Raw genomic sequence first — 22,070 nt, 5'->3', positions numbered from 1 at the left:
TTATCAGCTGATCCGCTAAGCCGCTAAGCCGCTTAACAGCTGATCGCTAAGCCGCTTATCAGCTGATCCGCTAAGCCGCTTAACAGCTGATCCGCTAAGCCGCTAAGCCGCTTACCAGCTGATCCACTAAGCCCGCTAAGCCGCTAATAGCGCTAAGCCGCTAAGCCGCTAATGGGCTTGCTTCGCAAGACGAAAAAACCGCAAGACGAAGAGACTCGCGGAACAGATTCTTTTCGTCTTGCGAGGCACCACTGTATAAAGAAGCCTCTTATGACGGCTTTACTCGCGTCCCAAACCGTCTCTAGATCTACTCCTTGATTTAAATTAAACTTAAAATATTCTTCTAAGATTTGCTTGGCCTTCTGTACAATTTTTTCATCATTTAGCATACTCTCATTAAGTTGCCACCTTTTAACCTTTTCTTCTTTTCCTTTAAAGTTAACCCAGATCTGAAATTGTCCTTGGGTGGATTTCTGCTTTTGTAATATTATTTAATAAATCCTTTGTTGTCCAGACCGCGTCGATTCGTCCCGCCGATTTATGTGGCTCTGAATAATGTGTAAATTCTTTCTCTGTTGGATTCTTAAACCTCCAAGCGTCGAACAAATTCAGGAGTTCTATTAATTGGAAAAATGTAGTTGGGAGTTTATTCTGCCTCTTTTCTTTCTTCTTTATTGTTCTGTCCATGTTTGGATTGACTACTCCATTAAGATCTCCTAATAATATAATTCCCCCCCCTAAATATTCTATGACTTTTTCTTCCAGGAATTGATAGAATTCGGATTTTCTTTCATTTGGTGCATAAATTCCAATAACTATCACTTTTTCATTATTGATCTTGACTTCTATACTCACTGTTCGACCTTTTTCATCATTGTAAAGCAGTTTTGGCTCCAGCTGAGGTTTTACATAGATTACCACCCCTCTCTTTTTTTCTTTACTTGATGCAATAAACTCAAGCCCCAATCTTTTATTTATTAATACTCTTTTATGTTTTTCCGCTACATGAGTTTCTTGCAGACAGATTAGATCATATTTTTGCTTAACCAGAATATGTTCCACCTTGTTCCTTTTTGATTTTTCATTTAAACCATTTACGTTCCAAATAATAAATTTATAATCCATACTTTATTTCTTATGATACGTCAACGGGTTAAATAAATAAATAAATAAATTACACATTCAAGGTCTCAGTATACATTTAATAAGTTCCCTTCTTAGATCTGTCTCCTAACTCTCAACTGTTTGTCCAATTTCCTCTGATTCTCCCAACAATTGCCTTTTTCCTCCGAGGTCTTTCCGGTACTTTCTCCAGAACTTGTCCGCATCTAATGCCGACAAGCACTTTCTATGTTTCCCTTTAAAGAAAAAGGAGATGCCTTCCGGGTACTCCCACCTATAGTCCACTGCCTTTGCCTTTAGTGCCTCAGCCAGAGGTCTATAAGCTTCTCTCTTTTTTATCAACCGATTTGGAATAATCTTGTGGACGATAATATCATTTCCTTCCGATTGGAATTTCTTTTTGTTACTAGCTTGTAAAATTCTATTTCTGAAATCCATAGAGTTAAAAGAGACTAAACAATCAGCCGGACAGTTGTTTGCTTTTGCTACATTAGATTTGACTCTGAATGCTTTTTCTATTTTTTTTTTTTTTTGCTACTTCTGCTTCTTCTAGGTCTAACCAAGCTGCTAGCTCTTTTGAGATTTTTTTCTCAATTATTTCCTCTGCGTCCTCTGTAAGTCCTCTGAATCTTAGGGTATTCTCCCTTCTCTGCATTTGCAACATCGCAATAGAGTCCAAAGTTTAATCCTGCTGTGCTTTTAGATCTGCTGTTTCTTTCCTTATCTTATCACATTCCCTTTTCAACTCTCTATTTTCATTTTGTAATTTTTTCTGAGCTTCCTCTAGGTTCTGTGTTTTACCTTTAAGATCTAGCACTATTTTCGTCAGTTCTGAATTTTTTTGTACTAAATTGCTGACCTGAGTTGATAACTCAGCTGCTATTTTCACATTTTCATCTATTTTAACTCCCATTGAAATAAGTTTTTCTTCTGTTGCTTTTGCCTTTTCATTTACATTATTTTTTAAATCTTGGTGTGATGGGATGGTGAGCTGCTTGTGCGTAAAATCCTAGTCCCTCAGAGTTTGGCTAAGTCCACAAACCTCTGTCTGTGACGGAGCTCCTTAAGCATGGCTCCATCAGTCGCTCGTAGAATCGGACAGTGGGCGTTTACGGAACTTCTTCCAGCATAAAAGCTCTTTAACGGAAACGCGTCTTCTGGACTCTCGGCGTGACAGTTTCCGGCGAGGAGTAGGTGTCCCTATGGGAGGTCCTGAAACCTCCCCACTATTTTCGCTGGAAGTATCTCTGAGCCCTCCCTCCGACTCACTTTCCCTTGGAACTCCACCTCTCCCCCTGCTGGTTCCCTCCTCAGCTGAGTAATCTCTCTCAGCCTCTGTGAGCCCTTTCACCTCCTGCTCCTCCGATGGCAGTTCCCTGACATCCACCTCCCCTCCAGGGCCCCCTTCACCCCCTTCCCTCCCCTCCTCTGCGGGAGGCGAGGGAGCAAAACCCCTGAAAGAACCTCCCTCATCTTCCAAAGTTTCGAACACTTCCCTCCACCGGTTGCTGTTTCCGGTTTCCAAGTACTCCTCCTCATCGGAGTCTGTTCCTTCTTCCAACTCCGATTCCCTGAATCCTTCCAGTTCCTCCTCATCGTCGGTGGTGCCAAAGTACTCCCTCCGGAACCTCGCTACTGGCTGAGGTTTCCTGGGGAACCTTTGGTGGAACGTTTCGATCAAGATCTCGTCACTGACCTCCTCTGCCATCACCCAGGTGTTTTCCGACTCCGGTTCCCCTTCCCACGCGACCAAATACTCCACCTGATTACCCTTCCACCTGGAGTCGATGATCTCCGCCACATGGTTGCTGCTTTCCCTTTCTTCTAAGACTGGCCCCCGTGTGGATACCCCTTCACCTTCCCCCCTATATGGTGACAGTAATGACCTGTGGAATACTGGGTGCAGTTTCATGTGGTTCGGTAACCGGAGTCTGAAAGCCACTGGGTTGACCTGTTGGATGACCTCAAATGGTCCCAATCTTTTGGGTCTCAATTTCTTGCAACCCCCCTTGAACGGCAACCCTTGGGTTGACAGCCAGACCTGACTCCCCACCCTAATGGTTTCACCTTCCCTTCTGCTCTTGTCTGCCTGCCTCTTATATTCTTCTTTGGCCCTTTCTAAGTTGAGTTGGAGTTGACGATGGATCGCTTCCATTTCTTCTACAAAATGTTCGGCGGCCGGGACACTCCATCTCTCCCCTCCTCCCCCTGGAAATGCCCTGGGGTGGCACCCATAATTAGCCAAAAAGGGGCTCATCCCGGTGGACACATTCTCCGCATTATTGTAGGCAAATTCCGCTAGCGCCAACTTTTCGACCCAATCGTTCTCTCTGTCATTGACATAACACCTCAGGTATTGTTGGAGGATACCGTTTGCTCTCTCCGCCTGCCCATTGGTCTCAGGGTGCCTGGCAGTCGAAAAGTTGACCTCTACGTGCAACAAGCTCATAAGTTTCCTCCAGAACCTGGACGTGAACTGTTTCCCTCTGTCTGAGACCACCCTCAAGGGGGCGCCATGCAGCCTAAAAATATGTTCTACAAACAATTTCGCTGTCTCTTCCGCCGTGACTGCATGTGAGCAAGCTACAAAGTGACCCATCTTAGTTAACAGGTCTACTACGACTAGTATGGCGGTTTCCCCCTGGGATTTAGGCAGATCAGTCATAAAATCTATCGATACCGCCTCCCACGGTCGTTCTGGTGTGGGTAACGGTTCTAATAACCCCGCTGGCGCCCGCCTTTCTCCTTTGGCTCTCTGGCATTGGTCACACCCTCTTACATACTCCCGTACATCCTCCCTCACCTTGGGCCACCAAAACTCCCTGGTCACCAACCACATGGTCTTGTGTTGCCCAAAATGCCCCGCTGTGGGGTTGTCGTGCAGCTGTTTGAGTACTCTCCCCCTCAATTCCCCTTCGGGTATATATAGTGCCCCTTTGTAATACAATGCCCCGTTTCTTTCTTCAAAACCTCCGGGGTCTTCTCCCTCTCTCCTTAAACCTCTGAGCTTATTCTGGGCGTATTCATCATTTACCGTTCCCTCTACCAGTTCCCTTTGCCCCACCCAGGCCGCCCCACACACCCAGCGGTCCTCTGGGATGATATGTCTCTCTTCAGGCGCTCCCTCCCCCTCCAAATATTCAGGTTTGCGTGAGAGAGCGTCCGCTCTGATGTTTTCTGGACCTGGCACATAGCAAATTTCAAAATGGAATTTGGAGAACTCCTGGGCCCACCTCACTTGTCGTTGGTTGAGCACTCGTGCCGTTCTCCAATACTCCAAATTCTTGTGGTCCGTACACACTTGCACCTTATGCTGTGCGCCAATTAGTAAATGTCTCCATCTCCGGAACGCTTCGTGAATGGCGAGTAGTTCTCGGTCATATACGGTGTAGTTCCTCTCGGATTTGTTCAGCTTACGCGAAAAGAAGGCACACGGTCTCCATTCCGACTTATTCCTCCCCGGCTGAAGCAGCACCGCCCCCACCGCCCGGTCTGAGGCATCAGTTTCCACTCTCATGGGTTTTTGTAAATCCACATGCAGGAGCTGTTCTTCCGAAGCGAATGCCCTTTTCAATTCCTCAAATGCTTGCTCCGCCTCTGCCGTCCAAACGAATTTCTTCTTGCTGCTGAGACAGTCCGTGATGGGAGCCGTTAAGTGGGCAAAGTTCTTGATGAATTTACGGTAAAAGTTCCCAAACCCTAAGAACCTTTGCACATCCTTTTTCGTTTTCGGTGTCTTCCATTCCAGCACCGCCTGGACCTTGCCTGGATCCATGGCTAATCCCTTGTCTGATAAGCGGTACCCCAGGAATTCCACCTCCTTGGTGTGAAACTGACACTTCTCCACTTTCACCCACAGCTGGTTTGCTTGCAGTTGGCTCAGCACTTCCCTGACATCCTTTACATGCTGCTCCTCATTCTCTGAATATATCAACACGTCATCGAGGAAGGCCACGCAATTCTTGTAGAGCAGAGGTCCCAGGATGTGGTTCATGAACGATTGAAAACATGCTGAGCCTGATTGCAATCCGAAAGGCATAACTAAATATTCAAAAGCCCCCAAAGGGGTGAACATGGTGGTTTTCCATTCATCCCCTTTCCTTATCCGTATCAGGTTGTATGCCCCTCTCAGGTCCAGTTTTGTGAATATCTTTCCCTTCCTCACCCTGGTCAAAATGTCATCAATTCTGGGCATGGGGAAAGTCACTGGTTCTGACACTGCATTTAGGGCCCGGTAGTCCACTACAAGCCTGGGTTTATCCGTGTGTTTTTTGTCCACAAAAAACACTGGGCTCCCCCCCACCGCTCTGGACTCTCTGATGAAGCCCCTCTTCAGGTTTTTATCAATAAACTCCCTTAACTCCTGCATTTCCCTGTCTGACATGGCGTACAGCTTGCCCACGGGGAGCTGGGCTCCAGGGACCAGGTTAATTTGGCAGTCAAAGTCTCTATGCGGTGGTAGTTTATCTGCTTCCCTTTCGCTGAAGACCTTGCTCAGGTCAGCGTATTGTTTGGGCACCTTCCCTTTGTCCGCCACTTCCGTCCCTGCTAGAAAGGCTTTTGCCCCTTCCGGCACCTTTCCCTCTCTGCAGTGTTCCAGGCAATGTGCTGACCCAAAGGAGACCACTCTCTGATGCCAGCCCACTAGCGGATCATGCAACGCTAGCCAGCTCATTCCCAAAATAACGGGAGCCCCTCCCAGGGTGGCCACATTGAACGCTATCCTTTCGGTGTGCCTGGCCACCCTCATAACCATTGGGACGGTCTGTAGGCTAACTTCTCCTCCCAACAGCTCCCTCCCATCGATCGTGGTCACCTGCAGGGGGTTACTTAAAGGGAGTATCTGTATCTGGTGTTCAGCTGCAAACTCCTTACTCATAAAATTACAGGAGCTGCCTGAGTCCAACAGCGCCTTTGTCTTTAGTGGGTATCCGTTTGCCAGCTCTAGCAACACCTCTATTACTAGGGCTGGTCTTGGAGGTTCCGGAGTGGGCACTTTTACTGCTCCTTGGCCTGGCTGCTGTGCCCTGACGGTGGCAGCCAGGTGTTGGCTTTTACTGGCTCCTGGACTCCCTCCTCCTTCCCCCCAACAGCTCCCGCCATCCCTTGCCATTCCTTTCTTTGCGGGCAGACTCTGGCAAAGTGACCTGGCTGCTGGCAGAGATAACATTTCTTGGTGCTCTTCCCCTCCTTCTTCCTCCCTTCACTGGGATTTGAAACTGCGCGCGCGCGCGCTGTTCCAATTTCCATCGGCTCTCCTGGCGGGAAATTTGGCTCCGGAATCTCTGGAATGCGGAAATCCCTCCAACGCTCTCCTTTCCCTTCCCGCTTCTCCAAGGCTCTCGCCTCCTGGCGCGCTCCAATGGTCAGCGCTGATTTGGTCAGCTGGTCCATAGACTCCGCCCTGGGCGCCCGGGAAAGTTCGTCTTTCACCGCCGAAGAAAGCCCCTCTTTGAAAAGCATTTGAATGGGTTCCGCCGATAGGTCCCACCCCAATTTATGTATCAGCATTGTAAACTCAGTCCAGTACTCACGAACCGATCGGCTCCCCTGTTTACAAGCCATCAATTGTCTGCGCACCAGTCCCTGTTCAATCTCGCTGGAAAACATCAAATCCATGGCGCGAAAAAACTTCCTCGTGTCCTTCAGCATTTCACTATTCCCTGCCATCAGGGGTCTAACCCAGTCTCTCGCCCCCCCTTCGAGATGGCCAACCACAAACGCCACTCGCGATGCCTCGTCGGGAAAGTCGTCAAACTGCAGCTCGAGAGCATACTGCATCTCTGTCCTAAAGGCTTGATAGTTCCTGGGGTCCCCCCCAAACTTCTGCACCAATCCTGGCATCTTTCTTGCTAGTGTAGCGCCTTTTGCCTTTTCTGCATCCTGCGCCCTCCTTTCCTCTAGCCTCGCCGTTTGCAGCGCTAGCTGGACTTCCAAAACCCTGTACCTTTCTTCCAGGCTTGGACCCTCTCCAGCTCCTCCTGCTCCCCCGGCTCCGGCTGGGTTGCTCATGATGCCTCTCTGCACAAGCTGCTTTCAGGGACTGTCCGATTTCTGTGATGGGATGGTGAGCTGCTTGTGCGTAAAATCCTAGTCCCTCAGAGTTTGGCTAAGTCCACAAACCTCTGTCTGTGACGGAGCTCCTTAAGCATGGCTCCATCAGTCGCTCGTAGAATCGGACAGTGGGCGTTTACGGAACTTCTTCCAGCATAAAAGCTCCTTAACGGAAACGCGTCTTCTGGACTCTCGGCGTGACAGTTTCCGGCGAGGAGTAGGTGTCCCTATGGGAGGTCCTGAAACCTCCCCACTATTTTCGCTGGAAGTATCTCTGAGCCCTCCCTCCGACTCACTTTCCCTTGGAACTCCACCTCTCCCCCTGCTGGTTCCCTCCTCAGCTGAGTAATCTCTCTCAGCCTCTGTGAGCCCTTTCACCTCCTGCTCCTCCGATGGCAGTTCCCTGACACTTGGATATCTTTCTTCAAACTTAAAATTAATTCTCTCATATCTAGTGATTGATCCATGTCAATTACAGAAGTTCTCCTGATTTGTGAGGCTGAAACTGCCGCAGAACCTGACACAGTTGTTTTTTTACCATACATCACTAAGAAATTCAATTAGCTCACTAGGTAATTTGTTCTCTTTCCTTCTGTCTTACAGATTGGATATCAATTAAGTTCAATCTTTCTTAATACAATCGTGTCAATATTTCCAATGTGATAATTAATGAATGTCAATTAAGTTCAATCTTTCTTAATAGAATCACGACAATTTTACCAGTCTGATAGTAATCTCCGGGCTATGTATCCACTAATTTTTTATATTCCCAGTTTCACTAAATATATTTTAAATTGATTATGAACAATTATCTAATTAGTTACAGCCAAGCCTCAATACAGCTATATCACAAATTCATCAGATCAAATAAATATAATAAATGATTGCAATCCTTGCGTTCACTTAATCATTCAGGGTAATAGATCATATATATAAATCTTAAAACAGGTTGGCGGTTCAGTTAATCAGCACCTTGCAACAAAGCTAATGACATCTGATACTAATATCAGCTGCATTAGCTACCAATAGATAGCGAAAGGCAAAGCAAACAAAAACAGGAAAAAAAACCCTAGCAACAAAAAGCAGAAACAAAAAAACACACAAGACAAAACCACACATGTTGAAAACCACACAAAAACAACCAGAAAAACAACAAAAATGAAACAAACAGAGAGACAAAACAAAACACAAACACACACAAAAATTACAAAAGAAAGAAACAAAGAAAAGATGGGAGGGTAAGAGAAAAATAAAGCAAAAGAAGTAATAATAATAATGCAATTTATAATTTGTAAAGAAATAAAGAGGGGGAAGAAAATACGAAAAATATATTTGAATAATAAGAAAAGAGCTGGGGAGTATTTTCAATTAATAATGTACAATGCAATAATGTTATGTGCTGTTAAGTTCTCTCTAGATATTACTTTTCCAGAGGTAACAGGAATGCTATTCCAGTGATGAGGTATAGGGTCTGTAAAAATTTATGAAACCTTGTCTCTTTCAGCAGATTATGATGCAGCGTTTTGGGATCTTCACTAGTTGCAGATCTTGCAAAAATCCCTGTAATTGCTCTTATAGGTCTTATTAGAGGAACGTCTTTTTCAAAAGAGTGCAACGTTTTCTTTCACCAGCTGATGTCGCTGTTTGAGTCACTCCCTCTCTGCGATTTTTCTCAATCTATGTCAGTCTAATACAGTTCATTTCCGTTCCTCAAACCAGGAAAATGTCGGTCTAAGAAAATGTCGGAGCGCGTGAGTCAGCAGAAGTACTTTTAGCTGTTGTTAAATTGATTTATACTCCGTAGCAGTCCACAGCCGAAGACAGCAGAAATCCCCAGAAAGAGAGGATATCCACACTTCTTGGGAGAGGGGAGGCGATGTTTATCAGTCTTGTGACAGTTTTATAACTTTGTAATCAATCACCCTCTCATTCACCACCGTTCTCTGGGAGTCTCTGGCCTCTTATATTCCTTTTGCCAGCGTGAACAGACAGTTGAAAACTAACTTGTGAACAACAGTTAATTTTATACTGAAGATTCTGGAAACCCCTTTATATATTTCACCACTTGGGAAGGGTCTTTTTTATTATTTCTTCTTCATGACTTCATGGTTTATTTCTGTCGCAACACTAATGAAGCCACAGGTAATCTTTTTGTTCATAACTCCAGCAGGAAAAGATGGCTAAAACGTCTTAGGTATTAATGGAATAGATGTCTTTTTTGGAAAAAAAACCAGTCTGATATAGCTTGTAGGTAAATTTCGGTCAGTCGCGAAAAGCCATTCAAGTTCAAACACTTTGTTTTAAGATCAAACGCTTTGTTTTAATCGTAGATTAGCAAGTTCAGTAAGTAAAATAGGCTAATCATTTAGGTTTGCTTCAGTTTGTTAGAAGTGTAGCCATTGACCTACCCACGGACTCGGGCTTCTCGTCAGCGGAGGGTTGCAGGAACTAGCACCAAAGAAGTTCTCCCCCTTCTCCCCCTTCTTGCTCAGCTTTTAGGAGCTTGAAATTGGTCTGGGGGTCCTCTTCTTCGTGCTGCAGCAACGCCATATCACCCTGGAATCTCCTTCCAAGGCTTCGGGGTCAGCTTAGCCTTAGCTCCCCCTTCTAGCTCCGCTAACGAACGCGTACCTCCCGACCTTGGCAAAGTGGGAGAGACGCATCTGTCCGTGAGCAAAGACTACGCGGAAGTCCTCCTAGATGGTCTGTTTTGCCGCTCACTTCCCTCCTTCTCTTCTTATGTTAGATTCTTATTTCATTGATGGTGTGTGAGAAGGTGAACCCAAGATCTCTGTCTAAGATAGAACTTAAAACCATGAGCCATCTGTTTTAGCCATCTGTTTTGGAGTGAATAGGGTAATAGGGCAATAGGGCAAAAGGTGAAATGTTAATTAAGGTGCCTTGTCTAGGGCAAAAGGTGAAATGTTAATTAAGGTGCCTTGTCAAGGCAAATGTAAGATATATGGCTACTTGTCTGCCATTTATGGATAGAAGGAAATATAGCTCTCTGTCTCCCATAAAAGGTAATAGGAAATGGGTGTATCTTTTATGATTGGTTCTAGCAAACAGCCAATAGGAATTTCAACCAAGCTGATTGGACAGAGGCAGCCAAAGGAGGAGCAAGGGGGCTGGGCTGAGGAAATATAAGTGCTGGCCATCAGGGATGGAGTGGGCAGAGCTTTGGTAACCATATACCACTGTGTCTCTCATTTATTTGTCTGACAAATAAATTATTATTTTAATTTCTCTATTGCTGCGTTGAATATTTCATTCCAGCTAAGCGTTAACCACAAGCAGGGTGCTACATTTTATGGTGCCTCTGTGACTCGGATAAGTGGTCTGCTGGAACACAGCCCCTTTGCCTTAGCAGGCAGGGTACAAGAGGGAGGACCACTAACTGCTTACCCAGCGCGCACTGGAACATTTTTCCAGGGGAACGCGGAAGTCTTGTCTGTCTGATACCCTGCTCACTGACGGTGACGGACCGGGGGGGGGGGACCAGAGAAATAAACAGGGAACCAGCTAAGGGTAAGTGCACAAAGGGGTTGAGGCCCTCCAATTAATTGGGAGGAAGAGAAGTCTTGATCAAACTTTTGCGTCTCAGTAAGGGGGAACTGAGTACGCTAGGTGGTTGGGTACATCAGATGGTGGTCTGGTGGAGGAAAAGGGAAAGATTGGGAGGTAGAGTGTGGTGAAGTATCCAGCGCATTGTATGTGTGAGAAAGTACAGAGCAATCTGTAGCTGACCTGAGTGTGGAGTGGGTACTACTTCGTTTCCCAGTAAGGCGACTTCACTGGGCAAGGAACCCCACGAAGCGAGTGTGTGAGTGACTGAGTGGATACTTCACAGGGCCATACAATGGGAGTTGGAGGTTCAAAGGGGGAAAATACACCTCTTGAATGTATGTTAAATAATTTTAAGAAAGCCTTCTCAGGAGCATATGGAGTCAAAATGACGCCAGAGCGCTTGAGAACATTATGTGAATTAGACTGGCCAAAACAAAATACTGGATGGCCGCCTCAAGGAACTTTTGATATAAATTTAGCAAGCAAACATTGGTCCAACATCACCAAAGAAACTGGAGGATGCCCAGAACAATTTTCATATATAGATTCTTGGCTGAGCACATTAAATAATAATCCTCCATGGATAAGGGAATGCAAAGTCCAACGATGCAAATTATTGGCTGTAAAAGCCGAAGCTAGGAAATGAATCTTGCCAAATAAACTCAAACCCATTTTTGAGGGACCAGAGGAAGAGGTGCTTCCACCTCCACCCTATGCCCCACGTCGAGGGGAGCCTAATCCGAACACTCCACCAGTTGTAACCCCAAGGAAAGACAGTGGAATGAATAACGGAGCTGGAGTCACAGAGCTTGATTCCTTGATAGATTCTGATAAATATCTTCAGGAGGCATTGGAGTCCTATAATAAAGCCCAAGCAGAAGTGGTTATTCCACCTGTGAGTCCCAGTAGAACTCCATCTACAGTCTCCTTTAGTGGACCAACTAATTGCCCACCTCAAACCCCTGTACATCCAAGTCCTAGAGAATTATTACAGAAGTTACAGGGAGACCTTGATCGGTCAGCAAGCAATACAGCCAGGCCCATAAAGCTGCTAAAAGAACGTCTTGGGATAGATACCATCCCCTATGATTTGAGGCCCCTAGAGCAAAGCGAAGAGAAAGGTCACGTAGTAGCCCCTCTCAGAAGAGTATTTGATGCACTTGAGGAGCCTGTGCTGGTTAACGGGCAACCCGGACCACGGCCACCTCGAACTTCGACCCTCCAGTACATTCCATTCACGACTACGGATCTGATGAATTGGAAAACACACACCCCGTCTTTCGCAGAAAAACCTCAGGCTATGATGGACTTGGTGACTTCAATAGTAAATACTCATAGTCCTACTTGGACAGATTGCCGCCAGCTCCTGAATACTCTGTTCATCACTGAGGAAAGGAGAGACATAATTGAAAAGGCACAGATATATTTGCGTGAGCAGGCCAGAGTGGGAAATATTTTTAATATTGACCGTCATCTCCAGGACAACTTTCCCTTGGAAGATCCTAATTGGGATCCAAACAATGCAATTCACCTGGCCAGGCTTACCACCTACCGCCAGACGCTTGTGCAAGATATCCGCAGGGCATGCCACAAGCCCACTAATATGTCTAAAGTCTCAGAAGTAGAACAGAAACCAAATGAGAGTCCGGGAGACTTTTTAGAGAGGCTGCAGGAAGCCTATCGTATATGGACTCCTTTTGACCCTGAAGCCCCTGAAAACAGCAGAATGATTACTGCTACTTTTGTGGCCCAGTGCGCTTCTGACATTCGTAAGAAAATTCAGAAATCAGAAGGATGGGAAGGGATGCTGATGAGCCAAATTATGGCCATTGCATGCCGAGTTTATCGGAATAGGGATGAGGCTGAGAAACAAGAGAGGAAGAAGTGGCAGAAGGAACGATGGTAATGCTGGCCACAGCACTGATGTGTTACCCATAACACTGTTTCGTGTTCGGTGCTGTCAGCGCTGCCCGAGGTCCCAGCTCACATAAGACCAACGCTGCTTCGTTGTTTAGTATAAAAGACTTTATTGAAGTTCAGTTCACTTCCACAGCCGCAGCGTGCAACACTACGTCTCTAACTTTAGACCGCCGAAGCTCCGTCTGAATCTCCTTCCCCCTGACACCAGTTTAAGACTCTAGCCTTGCTCCACCTCTTCCTCTGTTCCTTCCTCCTCTGGGTCCGCCTGCCCATCGGGGTCTCTCCCTTCCTAGACTCTTCTGACGCTGAGTCCCCTGACTCTTCCCCCTCCCTCCTTCGGGCTTTAGGACCTGGCTCCCAATCCGGGTTTTCTGCTGTCCCGCGCGCCTGCACATTTGAACTTGGCGCGCGCGCCCAGCCTCCCACTTTCCTTCTGACCGTTACACTGCTGTCACTGCTCCCTCCTTCGGGGAGGCTAGCTGGACCTGGCCTTCCCTCCGTTTCCCCACTCCCCGATGGGGGCGTGGTTACCCCGACTCATCTTCTCTCCCTGCTGGAGGAGAGGCTGGCCCTGACACATGTGACTCTTCCCCCCCACTGCGCTCTGGTGGGGGAGCTGGTCCTGATCCTCCGCTGCTGCTTTGGGAGTCCCCGCTGGCCTCTTGCTTCTGGAGCGTCCCCCCGGGACCCCCCTTGCCGTCACCATCGGCGCCCCCTTCTGGGAATCTTCTGATTCGCTGGAGAAGCTCATGGAATCTCTCGGGTCACTGTCATACTCCCCTACGCTACCCTCGGATTCCTCTCCTTCGCTCTCTATTTGCTCTCTCCCCTGTGCTTCTGCTCCTGAGCCCCTGACATCCATCCCCCCCTCGAAGCCCCCCCTTCCCCCCTCCCCCTCTTCGGGTGTGGGTTTCGGGTGCTCCCGTGCTGTGGGTGTGAGTGCGGGATGCCGTTCTCTCCCCCTGGTGTGCAACCGGCCAGCAGGATCAGGCCCGCCCGCAATGGGCTCGTCGACGTTGATTTCCTCTGCTTCCATTTCTCTGCTGTCGTGCTCGAATCCAGGATCCTCCCCCAACACGTCCATGTCCTCCCCACCTCCTGGACCCTCGGGTGAGGCTGTGTGTAGGGGCCCCCTCAGCAGTTCCCTGCTCCACCCCACCTCTGGTTGAGTGTCCCACCAATAGGAGCGGTCTGTGACAAACCCCGAGAGTGACCCCTCCGGGGAGCTTGTTTCTGGCGTCGGCTCCTCCGCTGATGAGAAACCCTGGAACGTGCTGGCTGAAAGTGTGGGTGTGAAAAGCCAGTCGTCGAAATACTCCGCCGGCATGGGTCTGTGTGGGAAGATTGAATGGAACTCGTCTTTGAGGTAATGCTCCTCCACGGCATAGCACGGTACCAACTCGTTGGCACTGGCCGGGGTACCTTCCCTGGCGAGGAGATATTCAACTCCCTCTTCCCCCCATCTCGAGTCCAAAATCTCCGTGACCTCGTTGAGTGGCGTCGCCCTCTGTGATCCCTCCCCTGTTGGCGATGTGCTACGTGGGGCTGGTGTGTCCCCTGGCGCCTGAAACCTGTGAGGTGCCTTGTAGGGTGTCAGCACTGACCTATGAAAGACTGGGTGCATTCTGGAGCCCTCCGGGAGTGTCAACCGGAAGGCCACTGGATTGATTTGTGCCGCGACCTGGTAAGGTCCCAGCTGCTTGTGCCCGAGCTTCTTCTTAGCTAGCGTTCTGGCCGGCAGTGCCTGGGCTGCTAACCAGACCCAGTCCCCCACCTGGATGTCTTCCCCGCCCCTCCTGTGCCTGTCTGCCTGCATCTTGTAGGCGTGTTTCGCGAGTTCCAAGTGCCTTCGGAGTTGCTCATGGACCTCCTGTAACTCTGCGGCTAAGTGCTCTGCCCCCCGTGGCTCCCCCTCCCCCTTCGTCTCTAACCCCGGGAAGGTTCTGGGATGCCGCCCATTGTTGGCGAAGAACGGTGTCACACCTGTAGACCCGTGCTTCGTGCTGTTGTAGGCAAACTCGGCCAGCGGTAGGTAGTCCACCCAGGTCGAAGGCTGTTGATTCGCGTAGCATCGTAGGTACTGCTGCATGATGGCGTTGACCCTCTCCGCTTGTCCGTTGGTCTGCGGGTGTCGTGCCGACGCTAAATTGATCTTGACGTTCAGGATGCCCAGCAGCTTTTGCCAGAAGCTCGAGATGAATTGGCGGCCCCGGTCGGACAGGATGGACCGCGGCAAGCCGTGAGCTTTGAACATGTGGTCTATGAACAGCTTGGCAGTCTGTTCCGCTGTGGCCACCTTCGCGCAAGGAATGAAGTGCGCCATCTTGGTGAACAGGTCTACGACCACGAGTACCGCTGTTTTGCCTCGCGAGCTGGGCAGATCTGTAACAAAGTCCAGGGCCACTTTCTCCCACGGTTCGAGCGGCGTCTGCAGCGGTTCCAGCAGACCCGCCGGTCCTGTGTACTGGTTTGGCCCTTTGGCAGGTGTCACACCTGGAGACGTAATCCGCGACTTCTCCCCTCACCTTGGGCCACCAAAAGTCCCTGGTGACTAATTCCGCCATCTTGTCCTTGCCAAAGTGCCCAGCGCTGGGCGCGTCGTGTAACTGCTGCAGGACTTTCGCGCGGAGGTCGTCTCCCGATACGTAGAGAGCCCCTTTGCGGATGAGCAGTCCGTCACGTATCTGGAACTCGTCGTCCTTCGCTGTGCCGCGTCGCACCTCCTCCATCTTGGATTGTGCGAACGAATCCTTCTGCAAAGCACGACGCACCGCGTCCAGGTCCACGGCGGCTGAAGCGCAAGCCCACGCTTCCGGTGCGAAAATGTGTCTGGCCGCCACCGGTGCCGCTTCCTCGAGATACTGCGGCTTCCTGGATAGTGCATCCGCCATGACGTTGTTGTCTCCCGGGATGTACTCTATCCGGAAATCGAAATCCGCAAAGAACTCCGCCCAACGGATGTGTCTCTGGTTCAGGAACCGCGCCGTGCGCCAGTACTCCAGGTTCTTATGGTCCGTGCGGACCTGCACTGTGTGTCTGGCTCCGACGAGGAAGTGCCGCCACGCCTTGAAGGCTGCATGAATGGCCAGCAACTCCCTGTCCCAGATGGTGTAGTTCTGCTCCGACTTGCTGAGCTTCCTGGAGTAGAATGCGCATGGTCTCCAGTCCCCTTGCGGATCTTGCTGCAACAGGACCGCCCCCACCGCTCTGTCCGAGGCGTCCGTTTCAACCCTTATTGGTTTGCTGGGGTTTACGTGTAGCGGCTGTTCTTCGGACACGAAGAGACGCTTGAGTCTCCGAAAGGACTGCTCCGCCTGGTCCGTCCAGGTGAACTTCTTCTTCTTGGAGCTGAGGGTGTCCGTGATGGCCGCCGTCTCCTTCGCGAACCCCTTGATGAACTTGCGATAAAAGTTGGCAAAGCCGACAAACTTCTGGACCTCCTTCCGATTGCACGGGTTCTTCCAGTCCAACACCGAGCGGACCTTGGCGCTCTCCATGGCGAGTCCCTTGTCGGACAGCTTGTAGCCCAGGAAATCCACCTCCGTCATGTCAAACTGGCACTTCTCCAGTTTGGCGTAAAGTCTGTGCTCCCGTAGTCTCTGCAGGACCTCCTTGACGTCCTCCTCGTGAGCCTCCTGCGATTCCGAGAAGATCAGGATGTTGTCTAGGAAGCAGACGCACTTCTTGTAGAGGAGTCCCGCTAACACGTGGTGCATGAAGGCTTGGAAACAATGGGAGCCATTTTGCAGACCAAACGGCATGACTCGGTATTCATAGGTGCCTAAAGGCGTAAACATGGCTGTCTTCCACTCATCGCCCTCCCGCATGCGTATAAGGTTGTACGCCCCTCGTAGATCCAACTTGGTGAAGATCCGTCCCTTCCTCACCGTCGCGAGCAGGTCGTCGATCTTGGGCATGGGGAATGCTGTGGGCTTTGTCCTGGAATTGATGATTCGATAATCCACTATGAGCCTCCGTTCGGGCGTGTTCTTCTTCTTCACGAAAAACACGGGACTGCCCCCAACTGCTTTGGATTCCTGGATGAATCCCCGCTTCAAATTGTGATCTATGAACTCCCTGAGTTCTTGCATTTCGTCTTCAGACATGGAGTACAGTCTTCCAGTCGGCAGCGTCGCCCCCGGCAGGAGGTCAATCTTGCAGTCGTAGGGCCTGTGGGGAGGCAGCTTGTCCGCTTCCTTCTCGCAGAAAACCTCCCAAAAGGCCTTGTACTTGTTGGGTACCGCCTGCACCATGCCCAGGTGTAGCTGCGGTTCATCCCCCTGTCCCTCTTCTTCCTGGCGTGTCCGGACGCAGTGTTCTGCGCAGTAGGAAGAACAGAAGGTTAATTGCCGCTGGTACCATGCTAATGCCGGGCTGTGCCTATCCAGCCAACTCATGCCCAACACTATGGGCGTGTCTGACAGGTGGGTGACGTTGAAACTGATGACCTCGCGGTGATTTCCAATTTGCATCACCATAGGCGGTGTTTGCTGCACCACCTCTCCTCCCAGTATCTTCCTGCCATCAACCGTGACGACGTTCAGGGGCATCGTGGCTGGCAGGAGTGCTATGCGATGCTGCTTGACGAAGTCCACTCCTACAAAGTCTGCATTGCTACCAGAGTCAATGGTAATAGGGACCTCCAGGAGGAGCCCATCGGGCAGCTGGAGAGATGCTGTGAGTTGCACCACTGGTTTGGGTGGGAGGGGGTCTGTGGGCTGCAAAATCTCTGGGGACTGCTTCACTGACTCGCCTGGTTGAGCCCCAGTGCTTCTGCTTCCAACCAGGCTCCGTCGTTTCCCTGCAGCTGTTCCCCTTGTTGACGTGCTCCCCTTACTGTTGCTGAGGCTGCAGTGTGCTTCTGGATCCTCTGGGGACACTCTTTGGCCATGTGCAGTGCACTGTCGCAGATGTAACACTTCCTGCTCCCTCTAGGAGCCTTCGTCTTGACTGCTCCTGGTGTTTGGGCTCTGCTTGCTGTCTGAGCCCTGGCACCACCTATCTCCATCGGCTCTTCTCCCCTCCCCAGTGGAGGCGTGGATTGAGCCCGCTCTGTCTCTCTGGGTAGGAAGGGAGTTGTTCTGGCTAGTGTGTTTGCCCTACGTCCCTCCTCCCTGCTCCAAGGGCGGTCTTCCAGGCGCACCCCTATTGCTAGCGCCCTCTGGACGACTTCTGTGGTGCTTTTAGGTCTTTCTCCCCTTGCCAGCTCATCTTTCACGGCCCCATTTAGCCCCTCCCAGAACAGATCCCTGACGGCAGCGGAGTCCTTCTGCCAGCCCAGCACGTTTACTAACGCAAAAAAGCAGGAGTGATATTGTCGCACCGTTGCTTTCCCTTGCCTCAGCCCATGCATTTCCCTCCTGGCCACGTCCACATCTACCGTTGATTTAAAACACGCGTCCATAGCTTCGATAAATGCTTTTGAATCTTGGAGGGCGGGATCATTTTCGCGCCACAAAGTGCGCAGCCACGATTTAGCTTCCCCATGCAGATGAGTTATTATGAAGCCCACTTTCTCCTCCTCATCTCTAAAGTCCTTCCGAAGCAAATTGAGCGCGAAAACTATGTCTGCTCTGAAGTTAGGATACTGCTGCAGGTTCCCGTCGAAGTGGGCTAGTATGCTGGCCCCCCTCTTCCCGAGGCCAACTCCCTCCTGCTTGGGTCCTGACAACCCCTCCTTGTCCCAACGGTCCCACCTGGTCTGCAGATCCCGGCAGAGCGCTGCTGCTTCTTCTTCTCTTTTCTTTGATGCTGCTAATTCTGCGTAAAGCGTTGAGACTGCATCCTGCAGTTGTGTCACCTTCTCCTCTGTAGTCATCTTTGCCTATCTTCGTGAGCTTGCAAAACACCAAGTTTTGCCCCTCGCTGCGCCAACTCACGCTGCGAGGGTTGAATACTTTTTTGAGACGGAGCTTACTGTCAGCGCTGCCCGAGGTCCCAGCTCACATAAGACCAACGCTGCTTCGTTGTTTAGTATAAAAGACTTTATTGAAGTTCAGTTCACTTCCACAGCCGCAGCGTGCAACACTACGTCTCTAACTTTAGACCGCCAAAGCTCCGTCTGAATCTCCTCCCCCCTTGACACCAGTTTAAGACTATAGCCTTGCTCCACCTCTTCCTCTGTTCCTTCCTCCTCTGGGTCCACCTGCCCGTCGGGGTCTCGCCCTTCCTAGACTCTTCTGACGCTGAGTCCCCTGACTCTTCCCCCTCCCTCCTTCGGGCTTTAGGACCTGGCTCCCAATCCGGGTTTTCTGCTGTCCCGCGCGCCTGCACATTTGAACTTGGCGCGCGCGCCCAGCCTCCCACTTTCCTTCTGACCGTTACACTGCTGTCACTGCTCCCTCCTTTGGGGAGGCTAGCTGGACCTGACCTCCCCTCCGTTTCCCCACTTTCCGATGGAGGCGTGGTCAGCCCTGACTCATCTTCTCTCCCCGCTGGAGGAGAGGCTGGTCCTGACACATGTGACTCTTCCCCCCCACTGCGCTCTGGTGGGGGAGCTGGTCCTGATCCTCCGCTGCTACCTTGGGAGTCCCCGCTGGCCCCTTGCTTCTGGTGCGTCCCCCCTGGGACCCTCCTTGCCTTTACCATCGGCGCCCCCTTCTGGGAATCTTCTGATTCGCTGGAGAAGCTAATGGAATCTCTCGGGTCACTGTCATACTCCCCTACGCTCCCCTCGGATTCCTCTCCTTCGCTCTCTATTTGCTCTCTCCCCTGTGCTTCTGCTCCTGAGCCCCTGACAGGTGCGCACCCACAAAAAGACTTAAGTTGTCACCTTTTGAGCTCCTGTATGGGAGGCCGCCCTCCTTTGTTCAGGATATTCCAGCTGACCTCAAACAAATAGGAGACCATGTGACACAGGGACAAGTGCAATCTCTCTCCCGTGTTTTTTGTTTCTCTTAACAGGTGGGCCCTCGAGCGCACGCCGTGCCGCATTGCCGAGCCGATTCATCAGTTCCAGGCTGGCGATAGCGTATGGGTGAAAGAGTGGAAACGTGATCCACTTGCACCTAAGTGGCGTGGACCTTACACCGTCTTGCTCTCTACTCCAACAGCGGTGAAGGTAGCTGAGGTGACCCCCTGGATTCATCACTCCCGTTTGAAGAAGTCCGAAGGCAGTTGGACGTGCAAAGGTGACCCCTCTAATCCTTTTAAACTGACTCTCTCCAAAAACCCCTGTATCAAGCCCTACGGGGAACGGGCTAGGTCACAGGCAACATTAGACGACCGGCCTGCTGCAGCCACAACCTGGAAGCTGGCTGACCTGCGCACGCCTGAAGCTTGAGGAGCATCTGAACCAGCGATTGTGAACGGGAAGATTCTCTTATACAATTGATTGACTGCCCCCCCCCCCCGTGGAACAATTATCAGGGATATTACTCATTGGGGATCCTCGGGATATATGTTTTGGTCTTGGTGGTTCCCCATTTCTGTCACTGGGGGAATTATATTGGGGCTAATATTTTTTTGTTATCACAATAAGGTAATCTTTTGTGGAAGGAATGCATATACTAGACATCAACATGATTTTATTATTAACCCTGTTCCCTTGGGAAGGGGAAGGGTCCTTGAATCTGACCAAATTTGCTAAATATGGATTCCGCCATGACCACAATATGTGGGTAGGCTTAGCTGAGATGGTAGCCAATGTTACAAATAGGACCAATTGCCTTGTTTGCTCTCTCGGACCAGATGATTCAGAGGGAGGTATGCCCTTATTACCGATACCATTAAATGCCATTGGTATGGTAAGCGAAATGCCACACCAAACAGAAGTACAGAATTTCCCCGGATGGAACTCAACTAAACCAATACGAGTTATACCTGTACAAGGGGAATTCTGTGTACATAAATCATCAGAGGCAGCTGATTCTACCATGGTAGGCTCTTCTCATTGCCACTATACTTGGGATTATATTAAGAATAGTCAAACCTGGGCAAATGGTACTACCTATCGAACTCGGAATACCTTGCCCTGTGCACCTCCTTTTATTCATGCATGGAAAATGGTGTGGAACATAACTGTGACAGCAAAAGGCAATCTAACATACTGCACTGTGAACTCTGTACCCCTTTTGATATTTCGCCTTATGCACTCCACATACCAAAAACCTCAGACCCGATGGTTGTGGTGGATATGTGGAGAATGGGCATACAAGCAACTCCCTTCCAAATGGAGTGGGACTTGTTTCCTGGGATGGGTATTACCACCAATGTGGATTATGCCCACTAGTTCGGCCAAACGTACAAGAAGAAATGCTGATATTTCTCATATAGCAGGAGGAAGTACCCAAAGTTGGAGCGATACTGATGATTGGCCACCAGAGCGCATTATAGCCTATTATGAACCTGCCTCCTGGAATCCTGATGAGCTCATACAAGGGGCACGGGATCCTATTTATAATCTAAACAGAATAATTCGATTGCAAGCAGTAGTGGAACTTGTAACCAATGCAACGGCCCAGAGTTTGAGACTTATTGCACAACAGTTGGATAAAAGTAGAGCCGCCATTTTGCAGCTGAAAATGGGAATGGATTATGTACTTGCCAGGCAGGGAGGCCTATGTGGAGTCTTGAACTTGACAGGGAATGCCTGTTGCTTTAACATTTCTGATAATGGTGAGGCAATCCGTGTGTTGGCCACAAAGATGGAGAGTATAGCACATGTCCCAGTACAAATATGGGAAGGATGGGATATGGGATGGCTCACCAATTGTTTACCTAATGTTGCATGACTCAAAGGGATACTATTGTCTTGCTTGTTTTTCTTGACGGTAGTAGTAATGGTTTTATGTATGGTGCCATGTATCATTTCATGTTTTAGAAGTACAATTAGCAAGATGATTTCAAATTTAACTCTACCTCATATCATGGCCCTATACAGAGCTTTACCTCAGGAATATGATGAAGGTCAAGCTATCAAGGACACTTGGGATGAAGGTCCTTGAGCTTGAAAGGGGGGAATGAGGCATCTGATCAAGACCTGTATTTTAAAATGAGCTTCAAATGCTTGTATGTTTCATGCCAGGTGGCAGCTGTTTATCTTCCTGCTCAAGGGCCCCCCTGATTTATAGCAGTACCTCAAAGTTGTAAAAGGAAATTACAGGCTGGGAGCAAAGGTCATACTGACCATACAAATTACAGAATACAATCAAGCTGCAAAAACACTAATTAAGAGTTGGTAAATAGTAAGATTTATTGTTTAACAGAAGACTCGAGCAATATTTTTCTAAGGTTAAAGGGTAAGAGCTAATGGGAACAGCAGCTGGCTGGGGAAAGGGAGTTGTAAACTGAAGAGGCTTTTTTTTTTGAAACTGTTTTTACTAAGTTCCTTTTTCTTCTAAAAAGCTATGATAATGTATGAGATTTGTTGGCTTAAATGTAATTATGCAAAGGATTTAGAAAGTAAG

The 22,070-nt window shown here is 49.3% G+C and overlaps 1 protein-coding gene across 1 annotated transcript; it reads left to right on the top strand.

Moving 5' to 3' along the window:
- The first annotated feature begins 12,665 nt into the window (after positions 1-12,665).
- Positions 12,666-21,633, top strand: LOC128406050 (syncytin-2-like). Its single transcript, XM_053373092.1, has 2 exons — positions 12,666-12,697; positions 19,404-21,633. Exon 2 carries the CDS (start codon positions 20,163-20,165, stop codon positions 21,393-21,395), a length of 1,233 nt encoding a protein of 410 aa, XP_053229067.1. The 5' UTR covers positions 12,666-12,697; positions 19,404-20,162; the 3' UTR covers positions 21,396-21,633.
- Positions 21,634-22,070: the final 437 nt, after the last annotated feature.

Source organism: Podarcis raffonei, chromosome W (genome assembly GCF_027172205.1).
Source record: "Podarcis raffonei isolate rPodRaf1 chromosome W, rPodRaf1.pri, whole genome shotgun sequence".
Taxonomy (NCBI): Eukaryota; Metazoa; Chordata; class Lepidosauria; order Squamata; family Lacertidae; genus Podarcis; species Podarcis raffonei.
This window is presented reverse-complemented; position numbering and strand designations above follow the sequence as displayed.

Bases quoted from the DNA above. Each gene is read 5' to 3' on its own strand.
- LOC128406050 (XM_053373092.1), top strand. From the start codon at position 20,163: ATGCATATACTAGACATCAACATGATTTTATTATTAACCCTGTTCCCT.